The sequence below is a fragment of the Myotis yumanensis genome, unplaced genomic scaffold (genome assembly GCF_028538775.1).
Source record: "Myotis yumanensis isolate MYYU_CA2020_CCGP unplaced genomic scaffold, mMyoYum1.0.hap1 SCAF_7, whole genome shotgun sequence".
Lineage (NCBI taxonomy): Eukaryota > Metazoa > Chordata > Mammalia > Chiroptera > Vespertilionidae > Myotis > Myotis yumanensis.
In genome coordinates, this window is record NW_027223758.1 from 36,687,022 (window position 1) to 36,704,833 (window position 17,812).

The 17,812-nt window shown below is 50.3% G+C and overlaps 1 protein-coding gene across 1 annotated transcript in view; it reads right to left on the bottom strand.

The window, feature by feature from the left end:
- Positions 1 to 903: 903 nt before the first annotated feature.
- LOC139014554 (fer-1-like protein 4) overlaps positions 904 to 17,812 on the bottom strand; it is a 30,548-nt gene continuing 13,639 nt past the window's right edge. The window contains exons 22-45 of the mRNA XM_070421517.1: positions 16,889 to 17,041; positions 15,519 to 15,672; positions 15,265 to 15,389; positions 14,703 to 14,837; positions 14,408 to 14,581; positions 13,837 to 13,953; positions 13,581 to 13,742; positions 11,080 to 11,275; positions 10,885 to 10,943; positions 10,665 to 10,796; positions 9,995 to 10,037; positions 9,805 to 9,905; positions 9,592 to 9,729; positions 9,375 to 9,491; positions 7,373 to 7,500; positions 7,021 to 7,191; positions 6,435 to 6,589; positions 5,461 to 5,621; positions 4,581 to 4,666; positions 2,868 to 2,966; positions 2,403 to 2,644; positions 1,736 to 2,013; positions 1,318 to 1,418; positions 904 to 1,208 (exon numbers count right to left, since the gene is read on the bottom strand). Of these exons, the coding sequence (XP_070277618.1) occupies positions 1,004 to 1,208; positions 1,318 to 1,418; positions 1,736 to 2,013; positions 2,403 to 2,644; positions 2,868 to 2,966; positions 4,581 to 4,666; positions 5,461 to 5,621; positions 6,435 to 6,589; positions 7,021 to 7,191; positions 7,373 to 7,500; positions 9,375 to 9,491; positions 9,592 to 9,729; positions 9,805 to 9,905; positions 9,995 to 10,037; positions 10,665 to 10,796; positions 10,885 to 10,943; positions 11,080 to 11,275; positions 13,581 to 13,742; positions 13,837 to 13,953; positions 14,408 to 14,581; positions 14,703 to 14,837; positions 15,265 to 15,389; positions 15,519 to 15,672; positions 16,889 to 17,041 (3,432 nt within the window). The 3' untranslated portion in view covers positions 904 to 1,003. The remainder of the gene's footprint in view (positions 1,209 to 1,317; positions 1,419 to 1,735; positions 2,014 to 2,402; positions 2,645 to 2,867; positions 2,967 to 4,580; positions 4,667 to 5,460; positions 5,622 to 6,434; positions 6,590 to 7,020; positions 7,192 to 7,372; positions 7,501 to 9,374; positions 9,492 to 9,591; positions 9,730 to 9,804; positions 9,906 to 9,994; positions 10,038 to 10,664; positions 10,797 to 10,884; positions 10,944 to 11,079; positions 11,276 to 13,580; positions 13,743 to 13,836; positions 13,954 to 14,407; positions 14,582 to 14,702; positions 14,838 to 15,264; positions 15,390 to 15,518; positions 15,673 to 16,888; positions 17,042 to 17,812) is intronic.

The following is a 17,812-nucleotide window of genomic DNA, read 5'->3' on the forward strand; positions in this document are numbered from 1 at the left end:
AGGCAGGCAGACCTGAGCTCCAGCTCTGATGTGATCAATTACAATCTGAGATGTTGGGCATGTTATTGATCTATGGGCACCAGTCTCATCTATATATTGCGGGTGATGGCTGTAGAGAGCCTTGTTTTTGACCACCCAGGAACCATCCCCATTTGTTAACAGTATCTCGCATTTCCTCTGGGAAGCCCCTTCCATCCTCTCAGCCAGAGGTTTGGGAAGAGGATCAATCTCCCACCCTGAGCTCCAGGGGAGGGTTCCATCAGCACATCCTATGCCCTGGTCACGGTGACACAGTACGAGCCAGGCTGTCAGGACTGTGAATATGGGGACACGTGAGGTTGCTGCAGCCATCCTGCAGTTCCAAGGGGAGACCCTATTGGTGAATGAGCTGCCCCCAGAGGATAGCAGAGCTGAGCCTAGAGGCAGAGAACCAGTCTTGGTGACATCATTTGAGCCCTGTGACAAGCTGGGCCCAAAGCCAGCCAGTGAAACCTGGGACTATAGTCATTCAAGCCAATTTGGGTTGGGATTGCTGTTACTTGCAGCTGGAAGTGTCCTTAACTGATATGGCTACCCTCAGAGTTGGTGAAGAATAAGTAAGTCATTGAAGTCTGTGAAGTGCGTAGCTGTTATAAGCAGATTAGGTGAGAGGGACCCAGCCATTGGCAGGAGCAACCGGTGGGTTCTCAGAGGGTATGACACCTCGCCAAGCAGGCCTTCTCAGCCCTGAACCTCCTGCCAGGTCCTATTCTTCCCGGTGGTGGGGCCATGTGGTCAACTTTCCACCCTGTGTATTCATTTTCCCAGTGAGTCCCCAGCATCTGAGGTCACCCAAGAACATCTCTATTCTCTGCCCCTGTGTTCTGCACATTCTCAGGCATCAGAGTGGATGTGAGTGAAGGTTTATTCAAAGAAAGCAGTGAACTCGAGTAACTCATATTGGTGGGAAGGACTTCCGGGAGTAGGAGTGGAGGGGTGGGTGTGAGGGGATGAGTATCCAAGGTCAGTTAGGGCCCGGGGAGCGGTGGAGTGGCTGGAAGATGACCTGGCTGATCTGGCCCGGCATGCTGTAGAAGACGAGGAGGAGGAAGATGATGATCAACGCCAGCAGCACCAGGAGCACCAGGATGCGCCAGTACCGGCGCCAGATGAAGAAGACGAAGGTCTTCAGCGGGTTCACAAACCAGTTGAAGGAGGTTTTGGGACGGCTGTTGGGGAACAGGGTAGGTGATCAGGTGATTTCGGAATGATAAGGAAGCCCTAGTCCTCTGGCACCTCCAACTCAAGCTCCAGCCAGCCTCCCAGCAACCCACTCACTTGGGCTTCTCCAAGGGCTCAGGCTCCTTCCGCCCCATCCCCACTGGCCGTTTCTCTGCCTCCTCCACCGTCAGCAGCTCAAACTCTGCCTCCACCTTTCCCTAGAAAAAGAAGAAACAGGCTGAGCTCTTAGGTCAGTGATGACACGCGTGTCAGAGGTGACACGTGAACTCATTTTTTTTGGTTGATTTTTCTTTGTTAAATGGCATTTAAATATATAAAATAAATATCAAAAATATAAGTCTTTGTTTTAATATGGTTGCAAATATAAAAAAATTTCCATATGTGACACAGCACCAGAGTTAAGTTAGGGATTATCAAGATGCTGACACGCCGAGCTCAAAGGTTCGCCATCACTGTCTTAGGTGGCTCAGACCTGGCTCCCTGCCAGCCCAGTCCTGGGCCCGGCTGCACCCACCCTGAGGATGTAGACGTTGCCTCCGGGGTCTGCAAACTCTAAGTCCTCTGGCCGGCCCTTCCTCCTCCTCCGCCTCTTCCTGCCAGCCTGGGCCTCCCGCTGCTCCCGCTCCTCATCCTCTGGCTCCCGAAGCTTCACCACAGGCCACCAGCCCCGCAAGCGGCGGCAGCGGAACAGATTGCACCTGGGCCCAGCCCCATCGCGGGCCAGCCGCACAGAGCAGAGCTCTGGGCCCCGGGCTCCCCGCACCATGTCTGGCAGCTGCAGCTCCAGGGATCCTGCAAGGCCAGAGCTCCCTGGGTTAGGCTGGAGACCAATGTCTATCTGGGCCAGGGGCAGGAGGCAGCACAGCGGGATTGTAAGTCAAAGCATCAGAAGTTAGAATGTGGTGGACAGGCACAGCTATGGACCACACACCACAGCCCCCAATGAAACAGGGTCAAGGGCGGGACCAGACCCGAGGCCTGAGTCGGGGACTTTGGGAAGGAATGGAGGTGGTGATGCATTGGGCTGAATAAATTCAGTAATTAGGCCAGAGAGCAAAGTTAGTGACCTAGGGCCTGAAGCCCAGGATCCGGGGCGGGTTAGAACAGGGAACCAGGGCCAGGACAGGGCAATGAGGGCAGAAGCCAGGGCTAGGTTAAGGTGGAGGAAGGCTTCGCAGTACCGAGGAAGTCATTGGCGGAGATGCGGTCATAGTCCCAGACCTGCAGGACCAGCACTGCCGGCTGCCGGAACTCAGCCTCTTCCAGGGCGAAGGGTCCAGGCCGTCGCCGGACGCTCACCTCCCGCTCCGTGGGCAGGTAGTCAAAGCGGAACACGAAGCGCCAGTTGAAGTTTCCCTCCCCAGTCAGAGAGTTGAAGTGCACGTCTGTCTCCTGCTTGTCCTGCTCCAGCCCCTTCACCCAGCTGGAGCCCGGGGGAGGCGAGGGGCAGTCTGAGGGGCATCAGCTGGGACCAAGCCCAGAACCCAGCTTGCCCCTGCTCACCCACCACCCCAGTCCCTCCACCCAGCTCCAGGCATCTTAGAGGGCTTAGGGGACAGGGCCTGGCTCAGCCCCAGGGCCCACGCCCCAGCTGGCGATCTCACCTCAGTATGCAGGTACTTGTACAGCCCAGCGGGCAGGCCTACCTTTTCACGTAGATGTCACTGGACATCTCTCCAGTGAGTGGGTTCACGTCATCCAGAACCACATCCTCCGTGTTCCAGATGATGACTCTGAGCTCATAACTAGGGGTGTTTTTTTGGGGGGGGGAAGGGGGTTCAGATTCGTGAGAGGAATCCTGAGAAGGGCTTCAGGAAGGACCTGGGCCAGGGTCACTGACATTCACTGAGCACCCAGTGTGGGCCAGCTGGGTGACCAGGCTGTCTGTGGTCCCGTGAGGGGCAATATCACTGACCACCCTCACCCCAGCAGGTGACACCCAGCATGGTTTGCTGACCCAACTGAACCAGCAAGGTTCTCCCTCCCATAAATTTGGAATTAAATCCTGAAAAGTTGAGTCATGTAGCATCAAATGCAGGGTTGGAGCCACAGTGAGCCAAAGTGACATGCAACCTGAAGTTTTGGGGTGCAAAAGAGGGGCATGCGAGCAGAGAAAGCCAGTCTGCAGAGAAGTGGGAGAAGAGCAGAGTGGCATACAGCCCCCGGGGACAAAAGGAGAGGCTGCAACATTCTTGTTCCTCCCCCACCAGCCCTAGCCTTGGCTGTCATGGGTTTCCTGGGTATCTATTCTCTTGCCCAATTCAATTTCCCTCATTTGTTGACAGCACCCTGATTTTCTGTTGGTGACCCCCATGCTGTTAATCTGTGTCATTCTGGTAGGGTAGACAGACCCCCCTACCTGGCTCCAGAGGTGGGTACCTCACCTCACCTAGGACATCACCCAGCACTGACCAATCAATTACAGCCCATGACCACATTGAGTGTTCAGAGATCAGCATTTGACCCAAGCTGGCCCAATGAGAGTCAGCCCTGAGACTTTTGCTCCAATTGGAAAAGAGGTGTGTATTTTTCTGCTCAAGTAGTCTAGTTGGTCAGATGTAAACCTGGCACCATTAGGAGCCACCTTGCCCTCAGACTGTGAAAGTCTCCCTGAGAGTGGCACCAAGGAAAGCAGGGCCCAAAGGTGGAAAGTGACAGGTTACTGACAACATCTTAAGTGCATACACACCACACAAAACTCTACTCACACTAGCTCAGGGCAGAAGAGGGCTTATTGGAAGTAACGGACACCCAACCCACAATAGCTTATTCAAAAGGGGTGGGGGTGGGGGCCCTGCCAGCATGGCTCAGTGGTTGAGTGTCGACCTATGAACCAGGAGGCCACAGTTTGATTCCCTGTCAGGGCACATGCTCATGTGGGGCAGCCAATCGATGATTCTCTCTCATCATTGATGTTTCTATCTCTTTCTCCCTCTCTGAAATCAATAAAAACCTATTTTTAAAAAGTGGGGGAGGATTTGCCCTAACCGGTTTGGCTCAGTGGATGGAGCGTCGGCCTGCGGACTCAGGGGTCCCAGGTTCGATTCCGGTCAAGGGCATGTACCTTGGTTGCGGGCACATACCCAATGGGGAGTGTGCAGGAGGCAGCTGATCAATGTTTCTCTCTCATCGATGTTCCTAACTCTCTATCCCTCTCCCTTCCTCTCTGTAAAGAATCAATAAAATATATTTAAAAAAAAAAAAAAAGTGGGGGAGGATTTAATAGCTCACCTAATTGAAAAGCCTGTGTCAACAACCTCTGCCTGCTTCACCGGGGGCTCAGGTTTTTGGAAGGCCCTTTTGCAGGTAGTCCAAGATGTGCCCACCCCCTGAGAAGAGGGGCCAGGACTCTCTCTCACCTGATTGGCTGCCGAGGCTTGATGTCAACTGGGGGTGGCGCAGGCACATTACGAGGGAAGATGTCAATCCACATGTGAAGGGATCCCTGGGGGTATATGTGAAGTGGGACCAAGCTGTAGGATCTTGCTGGGGTCCCTACCTCCCCCAACAACCCTGTGGCCACTGGCTGTGCCTTGCCCCAGGTGGAGAGAAGAGCTGGGGTCAAAAGGGCATGGTTGAGCCCAGCCGGTGTGGCTCAGTGGATGAGCATGGACCTATGAACCAGGAGGTCACCATTGCATTCTTGGTCAGGGCCCATGCCTATACCTGAGTTTCGGACTCAATCCCCAATAAGGGGCATGCAGGAGGCAGCGGATTAATGATTCTCTCTCATTATTGATGTTTCTATCTCTCTCCCCCTCTCCCTCTCTGAAATCAATCAATATATTAACATATGTATTAATATTTTTTTTAAAAGAGGGCATGGTTGGTCAGATCCTGGGTAGTGAGGATGAAGGTGGAGTCAGAAATGGAGGTTCCAAGGTTGAGGTTAGGTTAGGGGTTGAGGCCCCAGAAGTGGAAGGTTGAGAGCAAAAGTTAGATCTGGTATTTTCAAGGTCCAGATCCTAGGGACCTGGTCAGGTTGGGAGTGCCAATCTGAGACTTAGTGACCCAAGGGAGGGAATCCTTCCGGACCAGGTCAGAAGAGGGGGTGTGAGGTCCAGGATGGAGATCCAAGACTAGAGTGGGACTGCTGGGGACCAGGATCGGGAGCCGAAATCAGAAGCGGGAGTGCAGTGCCCAGATGGAGGTCTTAGGAAATGGGCATCCTGGGGGCCCGGTTCCAGGACCAGCCGGGAGTCCTGGGGTTCTGGAGTTGGGTGCTAAGCCCTCCCTCACCTGCAGCAGCCCCGGGCTGCGGGGATGGTAGAGGGGCCGTGTTTCTACGTGCTCAGGTACCAGCTGGATCCCAAGACCTGGCATCTCCTGCCAGCACCGCAGCACAGACAATGCCTGGGCCTCCTCAGGGACCTCACTTGCCACGGTAGGTCCTCGTCTACCTGCAACAAGCGGTGTGTGAGGCTGGGTTCCACACAGCTCCCAGCTCTCCTCCCTTCCTCCCCCACCCTTCAATCGAAGCTCTAAGCCGAAGCAGCTGCTGTGGTGGACAAAGTCCACGGGCTGGAGGGCAAGTCCACGATGCACAGAAAGTGGGAGGATGCTGCTAAGACAACTTTGTCAGTGAAAAGCCAGCAGTCAGGAGGACAGTGGGATAGGAGGGGCTGTGGCCGTCACATAGACACTGTTTAGAGACAGACCACCAGTCATTTATGAGGCCTGAGCTCAATTCTACAAGCACATTCTGTTGTAGGGGACCCCCTATCGACCACCTGGGTTCTGGGAACAGATTAGCTATTCTGGGGTCCACTTTGGCTCTTTGGAGATCTCACACTCACCAATAAAGACCATTTTCTCTCCACATCCAGGAACCTCCTCCTTACTTAGCCAAACTCACCTGTTTGCAGAAGGAGGCAGGCTCTTTGGGGGACACATTAGACTGGGCACCAGGGGTCCCCTATACCTTATTCTACCATCTTTTTAAAAAAAAAATTTATTTTATTGATTTTCCAAAGAGAGGAAAGGAGAAGGACAGAGAGCCAGAAACATCGATGAGAGAGAAACATCGATCAGCTGCCTCCTGCACACCCCCCACTGGGAATATGCCCGCAACCAAGGTACATGCCCTTGACCGAAATCGAACCTGGGACCCCTCAGTCCGCAGGCCGATGCTCCATCCACTGAGCCAAACAGGTTAGGGCCCTTGTTCTACCATCTTGCTCACTCTGGGCTATCCAGCAGAGAGGGACTGGTACCTGTGGGCAGGGTCTCCGGCGGTGTTGGAAAGACTTTGCTGCCCACCTTGACAGCCCCAGCTCGGTATTCAGGCACAGGGAGGCCACAGCGTTGGCACAGCCCCGCCAGGATCTGTGAAGGCCGGAATGCATCACGCCAGGCATTGTACCCATCCCTGCAGGCAGAAAAGGGATATGCCTCATTTGGGGACAGCAATGGACACAGTTGGGCACAGGGGCAAGTATGGGACCCTTGAAGACATGGGATCCAGGTCCATATCCCTGATGGAAGACAGCTTAGTCGTTGCCTATGGTAACCATGAAAATAAAAAATGTATGCCAGGTGCTCCTATGAAGGAGATACTAATATTATTACCTCCATTTTGCAGATGAGAAAACTGAGGCTTTGAGAAGAAAAGTGACTCATTAGTTACAGGATCCCAACTCCCAAGTCCAAGCCCAGGCCTTGACCACTAAGCTATAATGTCTTGGTCATGGAGAGGTTTCCTTGCACGAAATCAAAGGATCTGGAGACACTAATGGAAATGTGGAGTTGAATATCTTTGGTAAGACTAAGAATGGCTCTTGAGGGCCCTGTCAGACTCACACGTCATACTGGGAGGCCAGCCCACAGTTCGCCCTGTGGTGGCTATAGAATCGGTTTTCCAGGTCAATGTGGGTCTCCCCGATGAGGTCATCAGAACCCACGAGGTCATGATCAAACACAGCCACAGTCAGCTCCGGCTCAGCAGGGAGAGAGATGCTGAGCTCCAGGACCCTGGCCAGAGGGGAGAATGGCTGAGGACACCTCCATGCCCAGGAAGTTGTCTTATGTGGGTAGGAGTTTCAGGGGTCTCAGAAGCTCTGTCCATTCTCCCACCATCAGCACATAAGCTGCCTGAGCATGAGTCAGACCACTTATGGCAAAGTTACTCCCCAAAACCTAGGGCCCAGCTCACTCTCCAAAGATGGGGTTCAGTTGCTTGGGGATGTAGCGCTCCTTGGTGTCCTGCCGCTCCCGGCTAGTGCTCACCACCACATAGGGGTCTGCTTTGCCATTGGGGTCCGCAGGAGCCAGGTTGGTAGCCTAGGGGGACAGTGTAGAGTGGAACTGAGAGAAGTGTCATTGTCACACCCAAGACTTGCTGACCCTAATCTCAGATTGAGTATGAGTGGGGAGTTACCAAGGAGAGATCTCCCACCACAAGAAGTTAACTAGAGGTTGTCTAAGATGACTTTTATTCTCTTTTAAATTAATTGTGAAATACTTAAGACATATAAATAGGTATAACAAAAAATACAATGAATGAAACAGAAAATATATGGGATATGCACTTATGCTTCTATTCAATTTATAACTTTTTATATTGTTAGACTTATTTTTTACAATGAGCATGGTATACTTTTAAAATTAAGAATTTTAACTAAATCCTATATAATAAAAAGGTAATATGCAAATGGACCCTAACAGCAGAATGACTGGTCACTATGACACACACTGACCACCAGGGGGCAGGCGCTCAATGCAGGAGATGCCCCCTGGTTGTCAGTGCGCTCCCACAGGGGGAGCTCTGCTCACCCAAAAGCCAGCCTAACGGCTGCCAGTACAGCAGTGGTGGTGGGAGCCTCTCCCACCTACTCAGCAGCGCTAAGGATGTCCGATTGCAGCTTAGGCCTGCTCCCCGCTGGCAAGTGGACATCCCCTGAGGGCTCCAGGGCTGCCAGAGGGATGTTTGTCTGCCAGCTTAGGCCCAATCCCCCAGGGAGTGGGCCTAAGCCAGCAGGTGGTCATCCCTCAAGGGGTCCCAGACTGCGAGAGGGCACAGGCCGGACTGAGAGACCCCCCAGAGCGCACAAATTTTTGTGCACTGGGCCTCTAGTAAAAGTATAATACAATGAGCATATGTGCCCAGCTTAATTAATAAAACACTGCTGCCCAGCCAGAGTGGCTCAGTGGTTGAGCATCAACCTATGAACCAGGAGGTCACAGTTTGATTCCAGTCAGGGCACATGCCTGGGTTGCGGAATCAATCCACAGTGTGGGGCATGCAGGAGGCAGCCGATCATGATTCTCTCTCATCATTGATGTTTCCATCTCTCTCTCCCTCTCCCCCTCTGAAATCAATAAAAATGTATTTTTATAAAAAAGGAAATTACTGCCCTGACCACTTTGGTTCAATGGATAGAGCGTCGGCCTGCGGACTGAAGGGTCCCAGGTTCGATTCTGGTCAAGGGCATGTACCTTGGTTGCAGGCACATCCCCAGTAGGAGGTGTGCAGGAGGCAGCTGATCGATGTTTCTCTCTCATCAATGTTTCTAACTCTCTATCCCTCTCTCTTCCTCTCTGTAAAAAATCAATAAAAATATATTTTTTTTAAAAAAAGGAAATTACTTTTTCTATCTTGATAGTTATATGACTTAGTAAATGCATAACATGCATAAGTTATTGAAGTATAATTTATGTACAGCATTATATTTTAGTGGTTTTTACACTGCTACCTGCAATGTATGTGAATTCCAGATTCTCCACATTTTTACCAACACACGGTATTGTCAATCTTTTTTAATTTAGCCTTTGTGTGTATGTGACACTGTAGCTCACTGTGGTTTTAATTTACATTTCCCTGATGACGACGCATGTTGAGCATCTTTGCATGTGCTTATTGGCCTTATGTAGATTTTCTTTTGTGAAGTGACTGTTCACATCTCTTGCTCCACCACTGAGCTTTTCATTTTAAATATTACTATGAACAAGGAGTCAGAGGACCTCAGCTCTAAATTCTGGTGCTGCCATGAGAAAGCTTTGTAACCCTGGGGAGTCTCTTAACTTTGTGCCTAAAATTTCCCACCTGAGAATAAAGAAGGTGGGCTCTGATGCCTAAGGTTCCTCCAAATCCTTCAGTCTATAGGTTTCATGTATGTTGCCTTTGCTGGAGGCGTGCTGGGGTGATGCGTGCTCACCTTTACGACATATACTCTGACCAAGAGCTTGATGGGCCGATTTTGTGGGATTCCCCGGGAGATTTTGGGCTCAAAAAATGGCATGACCTCTGATTCAGGATAAATGAGGAAGGAGCCCTGGAGTGGAGGGAGGACAGACAAGGCCCTGGTAAGAGTCTTCCTCCCCCATCCCCGCCCGTGCTGCCTGGTCCCCTCTGCGTCCCTTCTCCAAGCACACCTTAAACTTGCCCACAAGGTGCCCAGACCGTTCTTCCTCTCCATCTCCATCCTGACCCCCTTGCCCTCGATACAGGGGAAACACATTCAGCCAGTCTTCAAAGTGGTCAAACTCTTCCTCCAGGGACCTGTTGTAGATCTGAAAGGCATGGGCCTCAGTGACAGCCCGATGTCCAGAATCCAAACAGAATCCCCTCTGCCCTCACCCAGTCACCTTCAGAGTGGCGATTGCTTTTTTCAGGGACACGGAGTCTTTGACTTCAGCCTCACCCTGGTCTTGGGCTTCCCCATCCATGGAAGTGAAGTTGACCCCGTCTGGGAACAGCAGAATGCCCAATTAGAAATACTGGTGCTGGGGGAGGAGGGGAGACAGAGAGCAAGAGCAAGAAGGCTGAATGTCTTACCTGAATCCCCAGGATCGTCCACTTCATCTTCATCAAAGTTGGGCTGAAATCAAGGGTCAGGTCAGAGATTCTGCCCCACCCCTCACCTCCTTAATCTACCCTTTTTCTGGGACAGGAAGTTGAGAAACTTCAAGTTCCAGCTGAGTAAACCCCTTGCAATTTCAAAGCTTCAGTTTATCATCTAGTCCTGTGCTGTCCAAGACAGTAACTCCTGGCTGCTTATGTCTGTTGAACCCTTGAAATGTGGCTAGTCCAAACTGAGATAGCTGTAAGTATAAAATATACACCAGATTTTAAAGACTTTGTGTAGAATAATGATGTAAAATATCTCATCACTAATTTTTATAATAATTACTTATTAAAATTATTTTTAGATGGATTAGGTTAAATAAAATGTTATTAAAATTAATTTCACTTGCTTCCTTTTATTTTTTTTAAAGGTAGCTCCTACAAAAGTTAAAATTACGTTAGTGGCTAACATGCTATTTTTATTGGATAACACCTCTAGATAATGGAGTTAAATAACCCCCAGTTTCTAGAATTGTTGTGGAGATGAGAACAGATGACTATAATGAAGAGATCTGAGCTCCACGTTCAAAGAGATCCTTCCTCTTGCCATTTACCCTCCTCTCCCTCCAGCCCCTACCCTGGGGCCCTCCTCTGCCTCCACCTGCCCCCGGAGCTCCTGCAGCGAAGCGTAGTACTTGGACCACCAGTCGAGCTCTTCAGGATCTGGGATGTCCTCCTCCAGCGCTGGGCCTTGACTCAGAAGGCCATTCAGAGAGAGCTTCTTCAGAGGATCCTGAGGAAGAGAGAATTCAGCAGCCCTAACCTCGTACCACCCCCAGTCCTGCCATCCCCTCCTCCACACATCTCCCATATGCCATCACCTTCAGGAGCCGCCTGGGTATCCTGGCTTCAACCAATAAGGGATCCAGGGACATCTGTCCTGGGAGAGGGGAAATGAGATCAGGAGGTCAGGCGAGGAGCAGTCAGACTCCATGCCCCATCAGAAGGCTCCTGGAGCCATCTCGGCCTGGAACCAAGGGCTTCGGTCTGGTGGTCCCTAAGAGAAAACCTCTTACCTTCCTGTTCCTTGGGCACCAAGACCCCTGTCTCCTCGTCTCCTTCCTCCTCTGGGGGATCCTCATGACCCCGGAGTATGAATCGCATCATGTGGGAAACAATGTGGGAACCCACGAGCACTGTACGGCCAAAGGCCCGGCGTTCAATTACTAGGATGGTGAGGGGAGGCTGCAGGTAAGGCCGCTCTGGCAAGTCCTAGGGGTGAGGAGAGAGGACCTGTGTTTCTGATCTGGGGAGGAGGGAGAGGCAGCGGCAGAGACAGATGGAAAACCATAGACTTAAATCTGCATTCTTAGCACAGCTCTGCCACAACCTCATGGTGTCATCTGGTAAGTCACTGCCTTCTAAGCCTGTTTCCCAGCTAAAAAAGAGACACAATCCTGGTTTGAAAGATTTGTAAATATCACATGACATAATAGACAAAAATACTTTGGAACCTACCAAGTGCTATAAAAAATGTGAGGTGCTTATTATTTTTTTAAGGTTTTCTGCTTTATTTTTAAAATATATTTTTATTGATTTCAGAGAGGAATGGAGAGATAGAAACATCAATGAAGAGCGATGATCATTGATCGGCTGCCTCCTGAATGCCCCCCACTGGGAATCGAGCCCGCAACCCAGGCATGTGCCCTTGACTAGAATCGAACTGGGATCCTTCAGTCCACAGGCCAATGCTCTATCCACTGAGCCAAACCAGCCAAAACTGTTGTTATTATTATTATGTAAAGGACCAATGCTCAATTTGTTTATATAAATTTAGAATCCTAAAAATATGTATGCCCATGAATTCCATATCTATCAATAGATCCTAAGTGGGGGGAACAATAATCATAATACTGTATTGCTGGGCTTATTTTACATATATGTGACAATTATAGCATGAAGTAGGGAGGAAGGAATGAAGCTATAATGGAGAAAAGTTTCTATATTCTACTGTAGCTAAATTATATTGTACAAAATCAGAATGCAGCCCTGGCCCATGTGGCTCAATTGGTTGGGCATTGTCCCATGCACCAAAAGGTTGCTGGTTCTATTCCTGGTCAGGGCACATGCCCAGGTTGCAGGCTCAATCCCCATTAGGGGGCATTCAGGAGGCAGCCGATCAATGTTATGCTCTCGCATCAATGTTTCTCTCTCCCTCTCCCTTCCTCTCTCTCTAAAAATCAATTTAAAAATCTTTTTAAAAAAAATTAGTATGTGTATTGTAATCCAGAGCAACAACTAAGTAAAAATCAACAAAGGAGTTAAGGTAGTAGACTAATAACTATCTATTTAATACAAAAGAAGGTAGTAAAGGAAGAACAAAAATATGAAACATATAGAAAACCAATTGCAAAATGGCAGATGTAAACCCAACCGCATCAAGTACATAACGGAGACAGGGATGCACTGTGAAATGGGAAATGAGAGCGCACGGCCCCTGGAAGTTCAATGAGCAAATGCTTTTCAGTTTCACCATCGTATAGAACAATAAAGTTTTCAAACTGAAAACTCCCGCTTGTGGAACAGAATCATGAAGCTGTGCTGGGTTTGTTGTTGTTGTCTGCCGCCTTGTAGTCTGGTACTACTCTGCTTTGTCCTAGGCATCCCCTCACAGAGTCACCCCCACACTTTCAGTTTGCAAAGCCCTTTCACCCAGATCCTGCCTCTCATTGGCTCCTCGCAGCACTCCTGAAAAGGAGGCATTTGTTTTATTTTCTTTCACTTTTTTTTTTTATACCTGTTACTCCCTTTTACAAATAAACAAAACACTTGCCCAGCCAGAGTGGCTCAGTTGGTTGAATCTGTTCCCATGCACTGAAAGGTTGCCAGTTCAATTCCCAGTCAGGACACATACCTGGGTTGTGGGTTTGATCCCTGGTAGAAGAGCTTATAGAAGCCAACCAATCGATGTTTCTCTCTCTCCCCCTTACTCTCTCTAAGCATGTTCTTGGATAAGGATTAAAAAAAAAAATTTTTTTTTGAAGTTCAAGTAAGACAAGTGTTTTGACAAGCTCCTAAGTGGCGTTGCAAAATTGGACTCCAAAGCCCATACTATAATAATTACAAATTACACAAAGAATGCATTTTTCTTCTCAGCCGCTGGTATCTCAGAGACTAGAGTCCTTTAGACTCATACTTCATGACACTTGGCTAATCCACTCATTCAACAGAGCCAAGAGAGCACCACCAGTTCATGGATATCCAGGGATCAGCAAACTATAGCCTGTAAGCCAAATCTGGCCCAGTTTTTGTAAATAACGTTTTACTGGAACACGGTCATATTCATTCATTTACTTGTTGTCTATGGATATCTGCATGATACAATGACAGAGCTGAGTAATCACAAACTATAAAACTATATGAGTCACAGAGCCTGAAATATTTTTACCTGACTGACCCTTTATAGAAACTTTGGTGATCCTTGGATTAATCTAAGATAATCAGCCTGGAATTCACCATCCCACTGTCCTCTCTTACTTCTCAGCCCAGTGCCTCTTGCCCCAGCTCATGCCCTCACCACTGTCAGATGCCTGACGAGCTCGGTGAAATTGGGGTTCCCACGGTAACTGGCCAGGACCTCAGACTCCACACGTCGCCCGGCCACCTCCAGCACAACCTGGGGCTGCTCCACCTTGAACAGATGCACACGGCCGAGGTTCCTTAGACCCCAGAACAGCACCTAGGGTGGGGAAGTGGGAGATTCAGGGGCCTGCGCCTGACAGAGGGACACCCAGGTGTGGGGGAAGAACCGGGACGTGAGTGCCTTGTGCTACCTCAACACGGAACTCCCTGAGCACTGGGCGCACATTGGGTGGCAGGGATAGGCGTCCAGAGAGGGACTCAACCAGGGGTGTCAGGTCCTGTGGCTCCACATCACTGGGCACTGAGGGCTGCAGTGGGCAAGAGGTCAGAAGTCAAAGAGGAATCAGGCCAAAGGAGGGAAATCCTGGACTCAAGAAAGAAAAATGAAGAGTTGCTAGTGAAATATAAATCAAAAGGGTCAAAGCAAGGCTGGATTGTTGAGAGGACGTGTCTAGGAAACAGGCCCATGTATAGGAACAATGGTGTGTGTCTGAGGCATGAGGATCAACCCACAGCCTGGGTTCTCTGGGGTGGGAGCCCTGGCAAGATGAACCTAGGGTATGTCTACTTCTAGTGTTCCCTGGAGTCTGGAGGCCTAATGAGGTAACCCCAGGACAGATTTGCAGCCTGCATTCTCTTGGGACAAGAGATTTGGGGTGAGCCTGGAACATGCCCATGTTATATATTCCCTGGGACTGGACAACCTGATAGAACAACAAGAGGAATCCACAGCTCATGGCAGCTAGGCCAAAGCACTCTGACCTCCAGCCGGCCACTATAGTCCAGTTCAATGAGTTCAAAGGTGGCGATGAGCTCTCCGGCTGCCCGGGGCCCCTTCCTCAGGGGGAAGAACTGCAGCTCAGGGCATTGGTAAGGGTCCTCCATCAGCTTTACCCTCGGGGCAGCCAGTGCCCTGCCCAGGAACACAGGGGGGCCCTGCAGGGAGCAGGCCAGGGAAGACAAAATTGGAAGAGGCTCAGGAGCCAGGGGAGGGGGCAGCAAGACAAGTGGAGGTGCTTGGGGGCAGAAAGCCAGGTGAGGCCCAGGCCACACTCACAAACTTGTTGTGGTCAAAGACATTGATGATCACTAATGGAGGCTCCTGCTGCAGGTGCTCCCTCCTCCCGTCCACGATCAACTGATCAAACACCAGAAGCTCATCCCACAGGGGGCTCAGCGTCTGCTCCAGGACCTTGGGGCCACGCAGGGAAAGAGGCAATGGTAGGCATCTGAGAAGGCTCCCAACACACATCCCAGGTGAGCACAGCAGCCCTAAAGTAATGCTTTAAGTGACTCTTCATCACAAAAGGAGCGAGAATGTGATGAAGAGGAAAGCACCCTTTAGACTGGTGTTGGAGCCTGCGCCCAGCCCTGGTCTCTGCTGACTGTAATCTGTCACCCTCAGAGCTTGTCTTAAAGTCGAGCCCAGAAAGCAACTCCTCACTCCTAAGACAAACAATGCTGCACCACCCTCTAAATCAGAGCTTCCTGATCCAATATTCTGTCCTGAAAACCCAGGGCAGGAAGAGAGACTTCGGGCCCGGGGATAAAAGCTCAATGCCCACCTGACTTTGTCTCCCAAAGCCTCCTCCACCCGCACCCCCTAGCCCAGCCCTCACCCGTGTGGTCTGGCACTGTGTAGAAATGAGGACTCGAGCAAAGGGGTCCGAGAGCCCACTGTCATCTGCTGCCAGCACACCTCGGGCCTGGTACAGGTGAGCCCGGAGCTGGAAGTAGCTGAAGTCTGGGGTTAGGGGGAAAGAAGGGGCTCTGTTTGTTCAAGGGATCACAGGAGTCCATGACCCAGACCCCACTGAACCCCAAGCTGAGCACAGCCCCACACTTTGGGCCTACTGGTCCCCCCAGCACTCACCATCCCGGTGCAGGCTCTGAGGCAGCCCTGCTGAGGGCTCAGGCAGCAGGTCCTGGGGGAGCGCTGAGGTGCAGGCCTTGGCTTGCTTGCCCAGCCCCAGCCACAGGAAGAGCTCCAGCTTGGCACACACCTCACCAGGGGCTGCCCCAGGTGCCTGTTGTGGGGAAGAGGCACCTGTCAGGGCCCAGCTATTATCCCAGTTATACCAACAGCCCTGCTGCCCTGGGAGTACCCCTACTCTCCTTACTGCCAAACTAAAGCCCAGCTCCCTAATCCAAAGAGCATTCCCTGTACCTCACCCTTACACCCCACTTCTTGCCCTCTACTCAATCAATACCCATTACCCTGATACTCCATATTCCTCCTGGCCCACACTGTCACTTCCTATACCCAAACCCCACACTCACTCCCTCTGTCCCCATATCCCCTCATCCCAATGGTCACAGCTTCTCACCATCGGGATCCCTGTGGGCATCTTTTCCAGGGACACCTCCTTTAGAAATATTTTGCCTTCAAACCAGCTGTACTTACGAGGAGCTAATTACAGTGGGGCCTTGACTTACGAGTTTAATTTGTTCTGAGACCGAGAGTAAGGAGCTCATTAAGGAGCTCGTTAACTCAAATTATTCTCTCAACTCAATGCAAAAAATCTGCCGGAGAGACAGCTGGTATCTCAAAAAAAAAAAACAACTCGTTAGTTGGGACACTCGTAAGTCAAGGCCCCACTGTAATCATGCTCCCATTTTCATTACCATGTCCATCTGTCAGAGCCTAGTCGGCAAAGGGCCCCTGCAGGTCCAGAGCCGACAAAATTTGTTTATCTCACATCAGAGCTGGCCTGGGTAAAGGCACAATCTCCTTTTGGCTTTTGAATAAGTGAAAAGAGTTTGGGTATACTTGTAAAAAAGTAAAAATTGTAAGAAATTAAAATAAATTTGCCCCGGTTGGTGTGCTCGGTGGTTCGAGTGTAGGCCTGCACAATGAAAGGTCACGGTTTCAATTCCCAGTCAAGAGCCCGCACCTGAGTTGCAGGTTCAATTCCTCGCCCGGGTTGGGGTGCATGTGGGAAGCAACCAATTGATGTGTCTGTCTCACACTGATGTTTCTCTTTCTCTCTCTCCCTCTCTCTCTTCCTCTCCCTCCCTCCCTCCCTCCACTCTCTCTAAAAATCAATGGGAAAAAATGTCCTCAGGTGAGGATTAACCAGAAAAAAAATTAAAATTGTTTAATTTAAAAATATTTTTTAAATAAAGGAGTTTGGGACCCCCCCCCCCCAATTGGGAACCACAGGCCTTTACCTCATGACCTCTTGCCCTATGAGCCTTTCCCCACTCCAGTCTCCAGCACCCTCACCCCCAGGACCCACTCACTGTGAGCAGCAAACTCTGGATCTTCCCACAGTGCTGGCCTCGTTCCTCCTCAACCATAGAGAACAGCACATCCTGGGCTGGGATCCGGGCGTAGGCCACACGGCGCCGCCCACTGAGCATCCAGACCAGCACGTCAGGGATGGGTGGCTGGGGCTGTGGGCAGAGAACTGGGTCATCAAGGTAGATTTGGGGCTGAGACCACGTGTTCCCACAGCTTCCACAGGATAGACAGGCCAAATATCCATCTCCAGCTGAAACTACCCATCGTGTGTGTGTGTGTGTATGTGTGTGTATGTGTGTGTGTGTGTGTGTGTGTATATGTATATATATATTTTATTTTAGAGAGGAAGAGAGAGGAAGAGAGAGATAAGAATATCAATGATGAGAAAATCATTGATCTGCTGCCTTCGGCACACCCCCTACTGGGGATCAAGTCTGCAACCCAGGCATGTACCCTGACCAAGAATCGAACAGTGACCTCCTGGTTCATAACTCGATGCTTAACCACTGAGCAACACTTGCCAGGCTGAAATTACCCATCTTTTAACTCCGTGTACTTTTGTGGCTTGGAGGTAGCAAGGTTTTTTTACACAGGCAACAGAAAGCGATAAACATAGAAGAAAAATTATAGCCCGGCAGGTCTGGTGCCGTGGTTGAGCGTCCATCCAGGAACCAAGAGGTCGCCAATTTGATTCCCAGTCAGGGCACATGCTCCGGTTATGGGCTCAATCCCCAGTAGGAGTGTGCAGGAGGCAGCTGATCAATGATTCTCTCTCTCATCAGCAATGTTTCTATCTCTCCCTTTCCCTTCCTCTCTGAAATATAAATATAAATATAAATATACCTTTATATATATATATATATTTTTTTTTTTTTTTTTTAAAGAAGTAGACCCTAGCCCTGGCCGGTTTGGCTCAGTGGATA